The sequence below is a fragment of the Macrobrachium rosenbergii genome, chromosome 10 (assembly GCF_040412425.1).
Source record: "Macrobrachium rosenbergii isolate ZJJX-2024 chromosome 10, ASM4041242v1, whole genome shotgun sequence".
Taxonomy (NCBI): Eukaryota; Metazoa; Arthropoda; class Malacostraca; order Decapoda; family Palaemonidae; genus Macrobrachium; species Macrobrachium rosenbergii.
Genome location: NC_089750.1, coordinates 34418385 through 34436652, shown reverse-complemented (window position 1 = coordinate 34436652; position 18268 = coordinate 34418385). Strand labels below are relative to the sequence as shown.

Here is an 18268-nt window from a genome sequence, read left to right as displayed (position 1 = left end):
CCGGAAACAAAATAAATGCATATATATACAGAGGATGGTAACATAATCGGTTAACAGTGACATAAAAATCCACACTCTCCGGAGTCCGGCACCACCCCCTCCGGGGATCCCAAGCCTCTACCGCTAGAGAACAATAGAAGGGTGAGGCTACAAAACACCACAGATCCACAAGGGCAGGTGTAAGCGCCAGTCAACCCAACTAGAGCATCCCGAACGCCGGAGCGAACGCGGGACAAGGCTAAGAAAAAAGTAACCCTGAGAAGGTTCGAAAACCTGCTCGATCCTAGGAGAGCGGGTTAACGAGACACTGAGCTTAGAAAAATGCCATCTGGGACCAGCCCTGAGAGGGAGCGAATCCCTCCACCAGGAAAGATCCAACAACTCGGGGTGGTCGGACACCGACGTCACCCGCGTCACGCGAGAAGATGACAAAGAGCTGGACCCAGGGTAGACCAGGGTAGGGGGTGTTGGTGGGATAAGGAAGGAGTAGGCCAGAGCAGAGGAAAACAGGAGACTGGGAAGGTGCCTTCACCCACTCAACTGTAAACCCAACCACGCTAGGTAATTAATACCAGCTGGAGAGATCATGGCCTACCCGGAAGGAAAGGGAAGGGAATAGCGACCTAAGGCCTCCATACTCTCACCCCACACATAGACGTAGCCTATGACATAAAAAGGGAGAGAAGGAAAGGGAGGGATGAGGAAACAACAGGGAGAGAAATTCCCGTGTCGAAGACCAACCAGAGCCGAAAGAAAGGGAATGCTATAAAAGCATGGAGGAGACACACCCACAGAAAAACCCTCTACCCCTCCGTAAAGAAGGGGGAGGACTATGGGGTCTCACTCCACAACCCAAACAACGGTCAGAGGATGGAACAACAACAGAAACTCCCTCTACCTGCTGATCCCCTCCTCTCGCCTAACCTAACCCAGGTGAAAGGGAGAGCAGGAGGCCAAAGGCGCAAAATAAAAGCCTAACATACACTAGGCAGGATAAATAAGATAACCAGAATAATAATAAATCACCATCAAATATGCATAAACAATAAAATAAACTTGTGCTTTTGCTAGGCGCGTAGCCTAACCAAGAGAAGCGACAGGAAGTAACAGTAAAACTGTACCTGACGCCCCCACGGCAACAATTAGTAATTGTAAACAGTTGAAAACATGATGTGAAGCACCAGAAAATAACAATTATAATAATTATAAAGCTATAACTGTCCAAGGGGAAACATCCTGGGGAGTTACCTAAGTGGGAAGATGACGGGAACCCAAATGCAGGAACCCCAATGATACGGTTCAACAAAATTATCGTTAGAGAAACACCGAAAAAACCCAGCTTAGGAAATGCCACCAGGATGAATCCTAGGGGAAATACAGATAAGCAATGAAACCGACAAGGAAAAGCCCAAACAGAACAAGCTGGACGGGCGTACCTGCATGGACAACAAGGCTGGCTGGGGACGCCGAAGCGCCATAACAGAACCACGTATAATTAATAAATACGGGCTGAAACAGCCAAACTTATCATAAAAACCCCACAATAAGGTGGTACTTAACTTGGATACAGTAAAGCTGCTGGACGACATGCTGAAAATGCGAAATAATAGCCAAAAGGCACAAGGCACCAAGAAAAACAGTGAAAATGATCACGTGATAGAAATGGAAAGAGCTCAGATGGCGCTGGGGTCGCCGCTTGGCGGGCGGGTGAGTGAGGGAGCTGGAACAGCTCCCCGCTCTTCCGAGGGATTTTGCCATTGGGATGTCTTTCGAGTGTGAGTCTGTGGCTGTGATTTATTCACTCACCCTTATCCATACTGACGCCTTCTTGGTATAAGAAGACGCTCGATCTGGGGGTAGTAACCCCAGCATTCCTGATAACTTTTTTCTCTGGTATATTTAGCAATATTTATACCTAGAAATTCGTGCAAGAAAGGAATTTCACCAGGTAACACAGGGACGAACTCAGAAATAAAGTATTTAGAGATACATTTATGCTAACTAGAAGCAATAAAAGCACTCTGAACTGAGTTAAAAATGGCGAAATAAAAGTCACGTAAACATTTCCAAACCAAAACTTCGATCGCTATGATCGCAATTTACAATACAAAATTAGTATAAGAATATATACAATATTATTGGATAGAGTGAATTAAGGCTTAACCATTTTAAAAGATCCATGGAAAAGATGCATATTCGTTATGTTGACGCTTGTATAATACGATATGTGAATATATAGAAGAGTATAATGTAGGCTATGCTACCGTGTATGTGTAAACAATATACCGTAGTATAGGCTAAGCTAATTCTTGTTTGTTATTCAATTTCTCTTTGTATTGAATTATCATAAGTCACTTTGCATGAACCTCCAGAATTAGCTGATATTAATAATTACTATACTCTGTATGTAGAGTATATTTTATAGTGTAGGCCTCAGAACCAGAAGGTTGTAAACTCCCCTCCCCCCACCCGATTTGGAGTTAGGCATACCAGTAGATGTGGCAACGTTTCCTCTGTCTATTTGTGGCATTCCTATGCTACTCAGCCGTTTCAGTAAGGTCGAAATACATTCTGGAACAGTAGGAATTATCAATTTTAGCTACATGAATGAATGTGATGTCACGCAGAGCTTACAGCCTCATAAGAGCTCGGTTGCAAGCAGAAGATTGCATGTGCAGCAGCTCACAGTGAGCCAGTGAGAGCACGCATCACTAAACGGGTATTCAGTTCTAGGCCAATCAGCATTTTCCCACATAAGGGGCTCGTAAGTGTCGGCCAATCACCACGCAATTTACATCTCTGCTATTGTTTACATTCCCAGTCTAGTGATTTTCGCGGCGAAATTGAATGTCCATAGTGTTGTGATTTTTTTTTATTATTACTGTATTATTATCCCTTATTTAGCACCATTATGTCTTCCTCTGATAGTGAAAGTGATCACTGTGATGTCATGCAACGGCCAAGAGGAAGAAAAAGGACAAGGGATGAAACGTCATGGAAAAAGTTAAGTTACTGCATGATGCAGGCCAAGAATATGTTTCTCGGTATATAGACAAAACTCGTGCCTGCACGTAATGTAGGCCAGCCGTGTTAATGGTTAAACATTATGATGATGGAAGGTTATCATCGTCAACATCATTATTACAAATATTATTATTATTATTATTATAATTTGGCAGCAGACCCTCTTTTAAATGGGTTCTATTGAATATTATTGCTGCTTCAGCTGCATTTATTTTGTAGAAGACTTTTTCTATTTTCCTTATTGCGGACTTCTCTTCAGTGGAGGTGTGTGCTAACAGCTCGCCTATATTTGTCATTTCATGGGGGAAAAGTCAAAATCTGGATTCTGCTTCTTTATATATTCTATACAGTTGGTTCTATACAATTGTTGCCGCGACGCCAAATTCGACAGACTCTTCTGTCATTCTCCAGCGGGAGCTAGTAGAGGACTTTTTGCATAGGTCCTACTGAGTTTATACATGGGCTTCAGCGGGGGTCATGGATGGCGATTGATTGGTTGCAGTTGTGGAACTTCAGTTGCCAAATTTCTCTTAGAAGATTCCTGACAGATCTGCAACCTGGGAATGTCATTCATTCCAGCGTTCCCATTGGCCTGCCATTGGTGATGTCATGCCGGCTGACATCACGGTAGTTTGGCTGCTATTGGGCTGCGGATGAATGATGTCATTATCTACTCTTTCTGTCATAATCGGGGATTGTCTCAAGGGCTGCCTGGCTCATCAGGGGCATCTCCATTCTCAGGGTTGTCGTTTTCAGGTTATTGGATTTGGCGGGTGTTCTGCATTATTCTTCATAAATTCGGTTCATGCCTCCTGATTATTCATTGTTGGTTTTCTCTCGGCAATAGAGGAGCGCCTCTAGCAGGCGCCAACGCTTTAAGTCATGTAAAGACGATTATACTTATATTTTGTATAATACTGTCGCGGGAGATGGAAATATTGTGAGGAGCACGGTCTCTTCATGATGGCACCTCCTGGGCGTGGCAGGAGATCCTTTTATGACAGACGATCGTGGTCATTCCAATATAAATGCGCAATATCCTCGGACAGGACATACAAATTGGTAGACCACGTTCTTCTGCTTGAGGGGTTCTCTTGCTGGCGGAGAGGGGTTATTTTTTCATCACCAGATCACGGGTGTATAGTATAATAAATTATAAGATTTATTCTCTTACTGTCTTCGGTCACGTTTTTCATGACGAAATTTTCTTCATGGAGTTTTTGAACGGTACTTCTTTATCCGACGCCTTATAATAGATCTTTATGTCATCTTGGGGGCAGGTTGTGTGTTCTCATCATTCATCCATCCCAAAGCAGCCAAACTACCGATGATGTCAGCCGGCATGACATCACGCAACGGCCATGCCAATGGGAACGCTGGAATGAATGACATTCCCAGGTTGCGAAGATCTGTCATTGAGTCAGAAATTTGGCTGGAAGTTCGCTGACTGCAACCAATCAGAATTCGCCATCCATGACCCCCGCTGAAGCCCATGTATAAATTCAGTAGGACCTATGCAATCTGCCAGTCAAACTACAGCTCCCATACAGAATGACAGAAGAGTCTGTCAGCGCTATATAACAATTGTATAGAACCAACTCTTATAGAATATATAAAGTTTGCAGAATCCAGATTTTGACTTTTCCCCCATGAAATGACAAATATGGCAGCTTTGCACGCACCTCCACTGAAGAGAAGTCCATGATAAGGAAAATTAGAAAAAGTCTTCTACAAAATAAATGCAGCTGAAGCAAGGCAATAATATTCAATAGAACCTATTATTATTATTATTATTATTATTTTCCATCACACTATATTGATTACTCATCAATATCATCATTATTATTATTATTATTATTAATATTAATATTAATATTATTATAATTAATATCATTATTACATCCATTGTTGCTATACCACGAATATAATAACACTTTATTATCATTTTACATTTAATTATGGTTTAAGTGCTGGTTATGACCAGAATATACACAAATCTGAGGGTTAGGCGGACATTTGAATGCTAGTGCATATATTATAGACAATTTTTTTAAATTTTCACAAAAAGTTCTAAAGTAGTAGGGCTTTCATATGAAACTTAGTTTAAATCAATATCTTTCTTAGAAGCAGATTAATGAATGCTAGACTTTGAGGGCAATTTACTCATTTTTTAAAGTGGCGTTTACAACCTTCTGGTTGTGAGGCCCTCATATGTATACAGTACATGGCACCGAATACCCTAGTGTAGGCTAGGCTATGTCCAAGGATATGTTTTGTTATTTCTTACACTTTTCTGAGTTCGTCCCTGTGTCACCCGGTGAAATTCCTTTCTTGCATGAATTTCTAGGTATATATATTGCTAAATATACCAGAGAAAAAAGCTATCAGGAATGCTGGGGTTACTACCCCCAGATCGAGCGCCTTCTTATACCAAGAAGGCGTCGGTATGGATAAGGGTGAGTGAAGAATCACAACCACAGAACCACACTCGAAAGACATCCCAATGGCAAAATCCCTCGAAAGAGCGGAGAGCCGCCCAGCTCCCCACACTCACCCGCTTGCCAAGCGGCGACCCAGCGCCATCTGAACTCATTCCATTTCTAGCACATGATCGTTGTTGTTGCTGAGTTTTTTGTTCTTGTGCTTTTGGCCCTTTTTCGCCTTTCCAAGCATGTCGTCCAGCAGCTTTACTGTATCCAAGTTAAGTACCATCTTATTGTGGGGTTTTATGATAAGTTTGGCTGTTTCAGCCACGTATTTATTAATTATACGTGGTTCTGTTATGACGCCTTCAACGCCCCCAGTCAGCCATGTCGATCCTAGATTTCCCCGTCCAGCTTGTTCTGTTTGGGCTTCTCTTTGTTGATTACATTGCTTATCGTTATTTCCCTAGGTGTTCATCCTGGTGGCGTTTCCTGGGCTGGGTTTTTTGTTTCCCTAACGATAATTTTGCTGAACCGCATCATTAGGGTTCCTGCATTTGGGTTCCCGTCATCTTCCCACTTTAGTAACTCCCAGGATGTTTCCCCTTGACATGTTATAGCTTTTTATAATTATTATAATTATTATTTTGCTTGTGCTTGACGTCATGTTTTCACTACTTAGAATTATTAATTGTTACCGTGGGGCGTAATGTACAGTTTTCCTGTTTACTTCCTGTCGCTTCTCTCGGTTAGGCTATGCGCACAAGCACAAGCACAAGATTATTTTATTGTTTAATGTATATATGATGGTGATTTATTATTATTCTGGTTAACTTCCTTGTGTGGGGTTTCCCTATATCCTGCCTAGTGTATGTTAGGCTTTTTATTTTGCGCCTATTGGCCTCCTGCTCCCCTTTCCCCTGGGTTAGGTTAGGCGAGGAGGGGGGATCAGCAGGTATAGGGAGTTTCTGTTGTTGTTCCATCCACTGACCGTTGTTTGGGTTGTGGAGTGAGACCTCATTGTCCTCCCCTTCTTTCGGAGGGGTAGAGGTTTTTCTGTGGGTGTGTCTCCTCCATGCTTTTATAGCATTCCCTTTCTTTCGGCTCTGGTTGGTCTTCGCACGGGAATTTCTCTCCCTGTTGTTTCCTCATCCTCCCTTTCCTTCTCCCCTTTTTTTATTTCATAGGCTACGTCTATGTGTGGGGTGAGAGTATGTAGGCCTTAGGTCGCTATTCCTTTCCCTTTCCTTCCTTAGGCCATGATCTCTCCAAGCTGGTATTATTTACCTAGCGTGGTTGTGTTGCAGTTGAGCAGGTGAAGGCATCTTCCCCAGTCTCCTGTTTTCCTCTGCTCTGGCCTACTCCCTTCCTTACCCCACCAACCCTCCCCCCTCCCCTTTCTACCCTGATCTACCATGGGTCCAGCTCTTTGTCATCTTCGCGGGTGACGTCGGTGTCTGACGACCACCCCGAGTTGTTGGATCTTCCTGGTGGAGGGATTCGCTCCCTCCCAGGGCTGGTCCCAGATGGCATTTTCTTGGCTCAGTGTTTCGTTAACCCGCTCTCCTAGGATCGAGCAGGTTTTCGAACCTTCTCAGGGTTACTTTTTTCTCAGCCTTGTCCCGCGTCCGCTCTGGCGTTCGGGATGCTCTAGTTGGGTTGACTGGCGCTTATACCTGCCCTTGTGGATCTGTGGTGTTTTGTAGCCTCACCCTTCTATTGTTCTCTAGCGGTGGAGGCTTGGGATCCCCGGAGAGGGTGGTGCCGGACTCCTGGGAATGCTGATTTTTATGTTATTGTTAACCGATTATGTTACCATCCTCTGTATATATATGCATTTTTATTGTTCCCGGCGGCTCATCCCGCCGTCGGATATATATTTGTTTTCTTGTTATTGTTATCAGAGTCCGGTGATCCTACCCTTGGGTTCCGCCGTTTTATTCCCGGCATCCCTTGTGGTAAGGGTCCTGTTGACTTGGCTCTCTCGTTCCGCCGGAGTATTCCGGCAGTGGAGGGGCTTGTTGCTTACCTTAAATTTAAGTTACTTTTTCTGGTAGGCCCGTCTCTGACGGGGTTTTTCATTCCGCCGGAGTGCTCCGGCAGTACAGTTTGAAAATACCTGTGCCTGCTTAGTTTAAGTTTCTTAGAGTGGTAGGTTCATATACTGTTCACACATACAGACTGTTCGTTGTGAGGAGCCCGGATGTACCGCCACCCTCCACTAACCCTACGGGCATGTGGTGTGTCGGACCCACGCTGGCTGTGCGGTCCGGCTTGATGACCTGATCGTCTGGCATCCGGAAGGCTGTGAGGTTTGCTTCGCGCTCTGTGGATGCATCCAGGACGAGTCGGTAAGCTGCTTACTTTCGTTCTTCACGTCAGTTACAGTTTGCTATGTTTTCATATCTTATGTTCTAACGCTTATATATTTTACGGTATATTAGCCATTCCTTGATTCCCTGCTCCCTTTCAGGCCGACGAGTCCTCCAAGAAGGAGGCCCTAGAGTCTCTCCGCGCCTGGGTGGCTGGGTTCGGGAGGAGCGTTCCGTCAGGGAAGCCTTACGTCCTCGACATGAAGCTGAGGGACTTGCTCTATCCTGGCGCCCGGATCGCTGCGGCCGTACCAGCTGATGTGGCTGCACCCATCATCGAGCAGATCCGGGTCGTAACCCAGCCACTGCAAGAGGACCCCCTTTACGCGGAGGTTTCGGAGGACGTCACCGCTCTGGATTTGGACCTGGACCCCATGAATACCGAGCAGGACCAGGAGGTAGGTAGAGAGGTAAGTGAGGCAGGGGGGGCGGGCACCCTTTTTGATTCCCCTTTATCCTCTGTATCTTCTTTCCAGGGCTTTGCTAAATCTTCTATCTTGAGGGACAGCGCTCAGTCTACTGTCCCCAAGTTGAAGAAGTCGTGGAAGGCGAAGGGCTTCAAGTCCTCGTCTTCCTGCAAGGCATCCCCTTTCCCCGTCCGAAGCCAAAGGTTGCTGAACCTGTGGCCTCCGGGAGCAAACCAGGTACCTCGGGCAAAGGAGCGAGTAAGAGGGTGGCCAGGCCCAGCCCTCCTCGCCAGCCTGCCTTTGACCCTGAGGCGTTTGCTGAGATGTTGTTGGAGAGGTTCTCTACGGAGGTAGAGGCCAAACTCTCAAAGTTGACGGAGAGGCTTCAGAGTCAGGAGAATCTCCTTGCTGATATGGCACGCTCCGGTGGGGCCGGACCACATTATCAGATCCCTGACACTGCTACCCTCCCTCCTTTTGATGTAGGGAACCCATGACGTTTTGCTCTTCGTGCTATCCGGCATGAAGACACCTTGACCATTGAAGGTCTAGGTACCAGGCGTCTAGAGGAACTGGAGTTCTACCCGGCTGATCTCTTGCCCCCCTACCCAGGCTTCGTTAGGCTGACGGAGGAAACCTGGGTAAGCTCAGACAAGGTCCCTAAGGAGACGGTGATCTTCCCTAGGGATCAGGCACAATCTGCTCTCTTGCGCACCTTTTCTGAGTGGCAGGCGGAGAACACGGGTTGACCCCTTCAAGGGCAACTTCACTATGTTTTCTCTCGGGATAACCTGCCCACTCCCTGCCTGAACAAGGTTGCTATCGCAACCGCTCAGGCTTGCTTGGATGGCAAACCCTTGCCTCAGCTTCGGGAATCAGATCCTACGTCTCTGATCTTCCCAGGGGGTGACGAGTTCTGGAGAGACGCTCTGTCCACATTTACTGTCAGTAAATTGGACGCAGATTGCGCGTCGAACCAGTTCAGCGAGCAGCTTCCTAAGCTTCTGGAAGCTCTCCTGAAGGCTGAGTTTGAGGCACGGTGTCGGTTGAGCCGGTCTTTGAACTCGCTGTGCCTGTCAGAAGCGACCGCTGTCTCCTTTGCAGAGGAGCCATTGTTTCAGGTTCTGACTAAATCCTTGTTAGCAGGTTTCCAGTCGGACCTGTACGACTTCATGGTGGCAAAGATGAACTGCCGTAAGTTCATCTTCGCTGATGCCACCATTAAATCATGAGCCTAACAGACTCATGAAGAGTTCTTTCTGGGGAGACAATCTTTTCCCAGAAGATGAAGTCTCCAGTGTCCTGGGCGAAGCAACCAGGGCTAACCAGAGTCTGCGCTCCCGGTGGGGTATCTCCGTCTTTAAGCGGAAGACCCCGGAGTCTAGCGGTTCCCAGAATAGGCCTGGGAAACGTTATAGAAAGCACAGGAGACCACAACATCAGACGGTTGTTCAGGCAGTTCCGGTCTCGACGGTGAACCAACCGTCCACCTCCAAGGCTCAACCCCAACAGTATGTGCTGGTTCAACCAGCCCAATCCCTTTGCTGCACCTACGTCGTCTCTCGCTGGCGTACAACCCTACCTATGAAGGCCGTGGGGTCTTTCACGGCCTTAATAGGAGCGCAAGGGGGGAAGAGGTCGAGCCCCCTACAGAGGCAGGGCTGGATCCGTCTCCCGGGAGAAAAAAGTGGCCATGGTAGAGGAAACAAACCTGCTTCCTCCCACTGAGACCAGTCAGGTAGGTGGTTGCCTATACTGGTTCAGAGACCAGTGGTTCTTCAGTCCTTGGGCACACAGCATTGTGTCCAAAGGCCTGGGTTGGAGCTGGATCAGGGACCCTCCTCCCCTGACCAGGTTTTATCAACCCTCCTCCAAAGCCCTACAGGACTTTGTGACGGAGCTTCTCAACAAGAGAGCAATAAAGAAAGTGAATAAATTTCAAGGCAGGCTGTTCACTGTCCCAAAGAAAGATTCCGGCCAGCAAAGAGTGATTCTAGATCTGTCGCGTCTAAATCTCTACATACAATGTGACAAATTTCGCATGCTTACAGTTGCTCAAGTTTCCTCTACTGCCGCGTGGAGTCGTCACCACCTCTATCGATTTTTCAGACACTTATTATCACGTCCCGGTTCTTGGGAAGTTCTCTCCTTCCTGGGTTTCAGACTAGGAAACAGGCCTACTCCTTCAGTGTCATGCCTTTCGGGCTCAATATAGCCCCAGGATATTCTGGCTGGCGGAAACAGTTGTTCCGCAACTACAGTCCCGGGATCTCCTAGCAGCATACCTGGACGATTGGATAATCTGGGCCCCAACTGTACAGGAGTGCCGGAAGGCTACAGCCATAGTGATCGAGTTCCTGGAGTCATTAGGCTTTCAATTGAACAGGGAGAAGTCCCGCCTGACTCCAGAGTCTCGGTTTCAGTGGCTGGGTCTCCAGTGGGACCTAACCTCGTACAGGCTATCCCTCCCGCCGGCCAAGCGGAGGGAGATAGCCGCCGCTACCAGAAAATTTCTGAAGGGCAAAGCAGCATCCCGCCGGTCTCAAGAGAGGATTCTTGGCTCTCTTCAGTTTGCTTCAGTAACAGACCTGCTCTTGAAAGCAAGACTAAAAGACATAAACAGAGTGTGGCGGAGAGACAGCCAATGTCAGGCTCAGAGACAGTCTCTTCAATCCCCAAATCTTGAAGACAAGGCTTCGACCATGGTCCACAGTCAAAGGCCTTTCGAAGTCTGTCCCCTTCAATTTCCCCAGCTCTGGTAATCCACACAGACGCTTCATTAAGCGGCTGGGGAGGGTATTCACCAAAACAAAAGTACAAGGGACATGGCCTATAATGTTTCGACAGTTCCATATAAACACCTTGGAAGCTATGGCAGTGTTTCTAACTCTGAAGAAACTTTGCCCCACTGGCCAGATTCACATCAGGCTGGTGTTAGACAGCGCCATGGTGGTTCTTTGCATAAACAGGGGCGGCTCCAAATTGAGTCGCGTAAATCAGGTGATGTTAGCTATCTTCTCCTTGGCGAACAAGCACGGCTGGCATCTGTCAGCCACCCACCTAGCGGGGGTGCGGAACGTGGTGGCGGTTCTCTGTCCAGAACTACTCCGTTGGAGACGGAGTGGTCTCTGGGCGGGAATCGTTCAATTGGATCTGCCGCCGAGTTCCGGGACTCCAAGTGGATCTGTTCGCCACAGAGAGCAATCACAAACTTCCCTGTTATGTGGCTCCCAATCTGGACCTCCTTGACTACGCCACGGACGCAATGACCATAGATTGGAACATTTGGGAGAGGATCTACTTGTTTCCCCCAATAAACATGTTGTTGAAAGTACTACACAAACTCAGGTCATTCAAGGGCCAACTAGCCCTGGTAGCCCCCCATTGGCCAAAGAGCAACTGGTTCCCTCTGCTTCTGGAGCTCAAGTTGCGGTGTCATCAGATACCCAAAACCAGACTGACCCAAGTAGTACAAACCAAGACTGTGTCAGCTTCCTTAAAAATTCAGAATGCCCTGGTTTTATGGACTTTATATAAAATTTGCTGCTAAAAAGGGAGCAAATATTGACCCCTTTAACACTCTGTTTCTAGAATCCGATAAGAGAGATTCTACTCTCAGGCAATATGATTCAGCAGTCAAAAAATTAGCATCTTTTTTTAAGGCATCTGAAGCTCAGACTATGACTACTAACCTAGCGGTTACCTTCTTTAGATCATTGTTTGAAAAAGGCCTAGCTCCGGCCACTATTACTACAGCTAAATCAGCCTTGAAGAAGGTATTTTTGTATGGTTTTAAGATTGACCGTACAGATTCATACTTTTCCTCCATCCCTAGAGCATGCGCCCATTTGAGGCCGGTAACACGCCCACATTCTGTTACCTGGTTCCTGAACGATGTTCTAAAATTAGCCTCTGATATTGATAACTCACAATGCTCTTATCTGGATCTGTTAAGGAAGACCTTGTTTCTGATTAGCTTAGCTTCAGGTGCCAGAATCTCAGAGCTATCTGCTCTCTCTAGAGGTGATGATCACATTGATTTCCTCCCGTCGGGAGAAGTTCTCCTTTCCCCTGATCATAGGTTCCTAGCGAAAAATGAAGACCCTCAGGACAGGTGGTCTCCCTGGGAGGTGGTGCCTCTTCCACAAGACCGGTCCTTATGCCCAGTCTTTACCCTAAAGGCTTACTTACAAAGAACTCCTCATTGTATGTCGGGTCCTCTCTTTATCAGGGAAAAAGGTGGAACTCTTTCTTTGAATGCTATAAGACAGCAAATTCTGTATTTCATTAAACAGGCCAACCCGGATTCAGTTCCTAAGGTTCATGATATCCGTGCGATAGCTACCTCTACTAATTATTTTCATAATATGGATTTTGCTGAACTTACCAAGTATACGGGATGGAAATCACCTCTAGTGTTTAAACACCACTATCTAAAATCACTCGAAGCTCTGAAATTCTCTACAGTGGCTGTGGGGAGTGTCATCCCCCCACCTTAATGATCCTCAACCCTTATCCTTTCCCCCCCACCCGCCTGCCTCATTTTTTTCTCTGCCTGGTCTCCTGGATCAATCATGCCTCACTGCCTTACTCCTCATAATTGATACTAGTATTGCCATTATTATTGTTTGTCTTGGTGATTGTGTTTTGTTATGCTGTGTATTTAGATTTTAACCTAGAGGTACTTGTGTTATTTTATTTTACGCTTCGTATACCTCACATTTTTTATATTGTATAAGATATATTATGTATTTCTCTTATGTATAGTTTATATTTACCTGTCTATGACATTATATTGTTGGGTGTTTTTGTTCCACCCGTACTTATCAGTGATTTGATTCTCTTTGCTTTGCTGAGATATCATATTAAATCTATTTGTTCATAGCATGTGTTTTTGTTCATGATCACCTTTTTGTTTATTTTGTATCTTGGCAGTCTTGACATGATTCTCCTTTACTATTTCACCGGGTGACACAGGGACGAACTCAGAAAAGGGATTTTGACAAAGGAAAAATCTATTTCTGAGGGAGGCCCTGTGTCACCCGGGTGACCCTCCCAGTATCTGGTTTCCCCTGCTTTGGCATGCCAAGCCTGAGGTGGTGCTAGACTGGAATGAGTTCAGATGGTGCTGGGGCCGCCGCTGGGCTGGTGAGTGTGGGAGCTGGTGCGGCTCTCCGCTCTTCCGAGGATTTTGCCATTGGGATGTCTTTCGAGAGTGTGGTTCTGTGGTTGTGATTCTTCACTCACCCTTATCCATACCGACGCCTTCTTGGTATAAGAGAGGGCGCTCGATCTGGGGGTAGTAACCCCAGCATTCCTGATAGCTTTTTTCTCTGGTATATTTAGCAATATTTATACCTAGAAATTCATGCAAGAAAGGAATTTCACCGGGTGACACAGGGGCTCCCTCAGAAATAGATTTTTCCTTTGTCAAAATCCCTTTTTCCAACAAACGATGGTTTTTTTGGAATATAACCCCATCGTAAGTAGGATAATACCTGTATAAGCATTTTTAGTTTGTTTTGTGTGTGTTTGAACTCTCAAAATAGGCAGTTCTAAGTGTTTTTAGAAGGGTTCTCAGTATTCACGGGTTTTAGCTATTCGTGGGGGCAGGGATGTGGTACGCATCCCCCGCGAGTACGGGGGGTTTACTGTATAGCCTCAGACAAATTGGTGCTAAGTTCATCAGTGGGGAGGTAATAAACCAGGAGGATAGGTGCTAAGGGATATGGATCAAAGACATTAAGGTCATACCACCCAAAAAATGACCCACCATGAAGGAATACATGGCCCTATCTAACGTATCCAGGGGGCTGTTTGGGGAAGTGGCCAGTGTGGCAGTGGTGCAGAGTGGAGGAGTGGATGGTCCAAACCCTCAGGAGGGATATGTTCTCCCCTTCAAGCAAAAACCACTGTTGGCATCAGGACCATTCAAGTTCCCCTCTTACCAGAGCGACTCACCCAATGGGAGTAAAGTAAGTATACCTTAGTTTTACCAGACCACTGAGCTGATTAACAGCTCTCCTAGGGCTGGGCCGAAGGATTAGACTTATTTTACGTGGCTAAGAACCAATTGGTTACTTAGCAACGGGACCTACAGCTTATTGTGGAATCCGAACCACATTATAGCGAGAAATTAATTTCTATCACCAGAAATAAATTCCTCTAACTCTTTATCAGCCGGCCGCGGGAATTGAACTCCGGCCCATCGAATGACAGTCTGAAGCTCTACCGAGTCGGCCAACAAAGGGCTACCCAATGGGAGAGCCCTGCAGCAGGAGATAGGAGACATGCTGCAGAAGGGGCGGGTAGAAGTAATGGAGGACAACACACTGGGCTTCTATAACTGCCTTTTCCTAGTGGAGAAAGCATCAGGTGGATGGAGGCCTGTCATAGATTTGTCGACCTTGAATGGCTAAATGATTGATGATGTTCAAAATGGAGATGATGCAGTTGATCTTGGAGCAATCAGGGAAGAAGACTTCATGGTCTAATTAGACCTGCAAGTTGTGTATCACAACATCCCGATACATCCCTCCTTGAGAAAGTTCTTGCGGTTTGTCTCCCAGAAGGTCACATATCAATTCAGGGCCCTCTGCTTTGGCCTTATTACAGCCCCCCAAGTTTTAATCTGAGTGTTTCAATTGGTGTCGGAGTGGGCCCACAGAAATACCCAACTACACAGGTACCTGGACAATTGGCTCATACTAAAACCTTTGGCGGAAAAAGCCACAAAGGCCAGGGACAAGGTTCTGCAGTTGTGCAGGGACTTGGGAATCCTGATGAGCCCCGCAAAGTCAGACCTAGTACTGACACAGGATCAGGTACCTGGGGATGACAACCAACACAGTGAGGGCTGAGGCCTATCCTTCACAAGAGAGTCTAGCCAAGTTCCTAAAAGCATCTGACACCTTCCTGTCCAACCCTCGCTAACCAGTGAAGAAGTGGCAAGCCCCGGTGGACCACCTGGTGTCCTTGGAAATATTGGTACCTAGGGGCAGGATGCATATCTGTTCCCTGCAGTGGAGAATGAAGGAGAAGGGGAATGCCACTAACAGGCCAGAACTGGGGACAAAAGTGTGACAAGGAAGATACTAGAGGATCTGCAGTGGTGGAGGAGCCTAGAAAACCATCTGCAGGGGGTACAGTCAAGCCAACTGCCACTAGAGATGCTGGTATACTCAAACAAATCCCGAAGGGGCTGGGCCGCCCACCTGAATGGCATGTGCGTTTCAGGGACATGGGATGAGGACCAATGTTAACAACACATCGTCTTGGAGATGGCAGCAATCTGGCTGGCATTCCAACACTTCCAAGATCTCCAAGGAAAGACCAGGTTCATCATAGCAACAACACCTCAGTGGTCGCATACACAAACAAGCAAGAGGTACAATTTCCCACAACCTCAACAACTTGGCAGTGGAAATGCGTAAGTGGTCAGAGACCAGGGAACTGAAGCTGACAGCCAGGTAGCTCCCCAGGAAGAACAACGTGAGGGCAGACCAACTAAGCAGGACAGATCAAATAATGGAAGCAGAATGGTCATTAGAACAGGGTGTAGTGGACAGGTTGCTTAAGTTGTGGGTGGGCCCCACATTGGACCTGTTCACCACAGCATTGGACAAATTACCCCTGTGTTGTTCGCTGGTCCCCTACCAAAGAGGCATCCTGCAGGACTCTTCTAGCACCAGTGAGACAACCTGGACATGTACACCTTCCCCCTATTAAGCCAACTTGGGAAGATCATCAACAGGTTGTTTCATACCCCAAGTTCTGGGAATGATGCTCTCAGCTCCAAAATGACCCCAGGTAAAATGACATGCAGACCCCCTCCACCTGCTGGTGGACATACCAAGGCAACTTCCCCCCACTCCCACCCTGCTGAGGCAAGAACACAACAGGTGGTTTTATCAGGCAGTGACTTCCCTCGATCTTCACTGGTGGAGGCCATCGAGCAGCTTCTTAGAAGAAAGGTTTTTCATTAGAAGTTGCTGCGGTCATTGCCAGCCCCCCCAGGTATTCCTTCATTGGTGCAGTGGGAGGGATCTCCATCCTTTCAAAACATCTTGGAGGGAGGGGGCAGAATTCCTTCTCTTCCTGCATCAAGAGGAGCACCTTTCCATATCTGCAGTTAAAGGTTGTAGGGTCGCCCATGCCCAAGTGTTCAAACCTAGGGACATAGACCTTTCCACGTCATGGGAATTGTAAGATATGATCAGAAACATTGGGAGGAGTTGCTCAATCGGTAATTGAAACCCCTGGAGTGGAGCGTCACCAAGGTCCTGGCCTCCCTGAGGAAACCCCCCTATGAAATGCTCAGAAGGGCATCAGACCAGGGCTTGACCCTTAAAGCGGTTTTCTTGTTGGCATTGGCATCAACAAAGAGGGCGGGGGATGCATGCCCTCTAATATGACATTACCCACACCCATGGGTGGACATCAATTGGCTTCACCTTCCTCCCAGATTTTGTGGCAAAGACCCAGAACCCCTTCACTCACGACCCAAGGTTCACTGGTTTTTCTGTCCCCTCATTAAAGGACTTCGTAGTGGGTGAAAAGGACAAGATGTTGCTATGCCCAGTCAGATCCCTGAGAGCCTACCTTAAATGTCCAGCCCCTCACAGACTGGCACGCCAGAGACTTTTCTTAAGTATGGGTTGGGAGAAGCAAGAGATTTTAAGGAACACCATCTCCCTCTGGCTGAGAGGGGTGATTGTGAGGACATACCACTTGGACCACAGCAGAGATCCAGGTCCATCTAGGGTCAGGGCTCATAAGTTCAGAGGGATAGGACCATTGGTGGCTTTTAGGAAAAACTGCTCAGTCTGTCAGATCCTCTGGGCTGGGGCCTGGAAGAGGCAGACGACATTCACTGCTTCCTACCTCAAGGATATAGCACACTGTCCTTAGATACCTTCACCTTGGCCCTGTATTGGCGACACAACAGGTCATATAATGATGTAGAGCCCTACAGGAGCTCCATCTTGAGGGAGAAGGCATCATCGGCAATATCATGAGGCACGGTGAGTACATTATACATAGCATACACCTCTTGCATGCCCTTGGGTTATCGAGTAGGAACACTCCACATGTTTACTTGAGAGATCATCCTCCTGCCGTCAGGTGAGGCTCCATATATGAAAGCATAGGTTCGTATAGAACAAATATACCAAATTAAAATGAAATTTGTATTTTTCCTAACATACGAACCTGCGCTTTCATGTAGGTAAAGTTACCCTCTCCTCTTACCTCCCCACATAGTTTCAATCTCTCCCTCCTTCTAGGAGGATGAGCACAGCTGCATATGGGCTGACTCACACAATGGAAGAGGGTAGGTCAATCCAGGTCACACATGACCAAGGCATAGTGGTAGGATTTTGTTTTTTAGAGATTATTCAATAACATCCAAAGCGAGGTAAACGCGGATCACTCGTATCATATACGAAAGTATTAGGTTAGTATGTTAGGAAAAATATAAATTTCTTTTTAATATAATTTGCTGTATTAGAATTATTTTGACTTTTCTGCATTTTCCTAACTCTTACCATTCTTGCATTTTCAGTGGCTCTCGTCGATGGTTAATTGTATCCTCGCAAGTCAATATTCATCGGGACTATCGTGAGGATTTAGAAGCTCAGATGCTTGATGAAGGATTCAAACCAGATGACCTTCTCCTTCTTGATAAGTGTTATCCATTTACAAACTTAACAGTTAGATGTCATGGTTCCCAGGTGTTTCAGTATCCACAGATTTTGAATGTAAGAGTTGCCATTTCACATAATTTGTCTGAAAATCTTTTGTTAAGAGCAGACAGTTGAAGTTCTTGTTAACTGGGGTTGTATGTTTTGTAGTGGCTTCATTTGAAGTCATCCACTATAGTATATACATTTCCATATTAATTACAAAACCTTCTAACTTATACCTAAATGTCTAGTTAAGACGTAACAGACTAACACAAAGTAGCTCTGTAGCTTGAAATAAGTAAAGTAATAGTCAGATGAAGTGAAATTTCTCTTGTGAATGGGGATGGCTCTTCCTCAAC

The 18268-nt window shown here is 46.4% G+C and overlaps 1 protein-coding gene across 2 annotated transcripts in view; it reads left to right on the top strand.

The window, feature by feature from the left end:
- sotv (exostosin glycosyltransferase sotv) overlaps nt 1-18268 on the top strand; it is a 546319-nt gene that overhangs the window by 190201 nt on the left and 337850 nt on the right. For both annotated transcript variants that reach the window (XM_067110140.1, XM_067110141.1), the window contains one exon: nt 17789-17984. In XM_067110140.1, coding sequence (XP_066966241.1) covers nt 17789-17984 — 196 coding nt within the window. The remainder of the gene's footprint in view (nt 1-17788; nt 17985-18268) is intronic.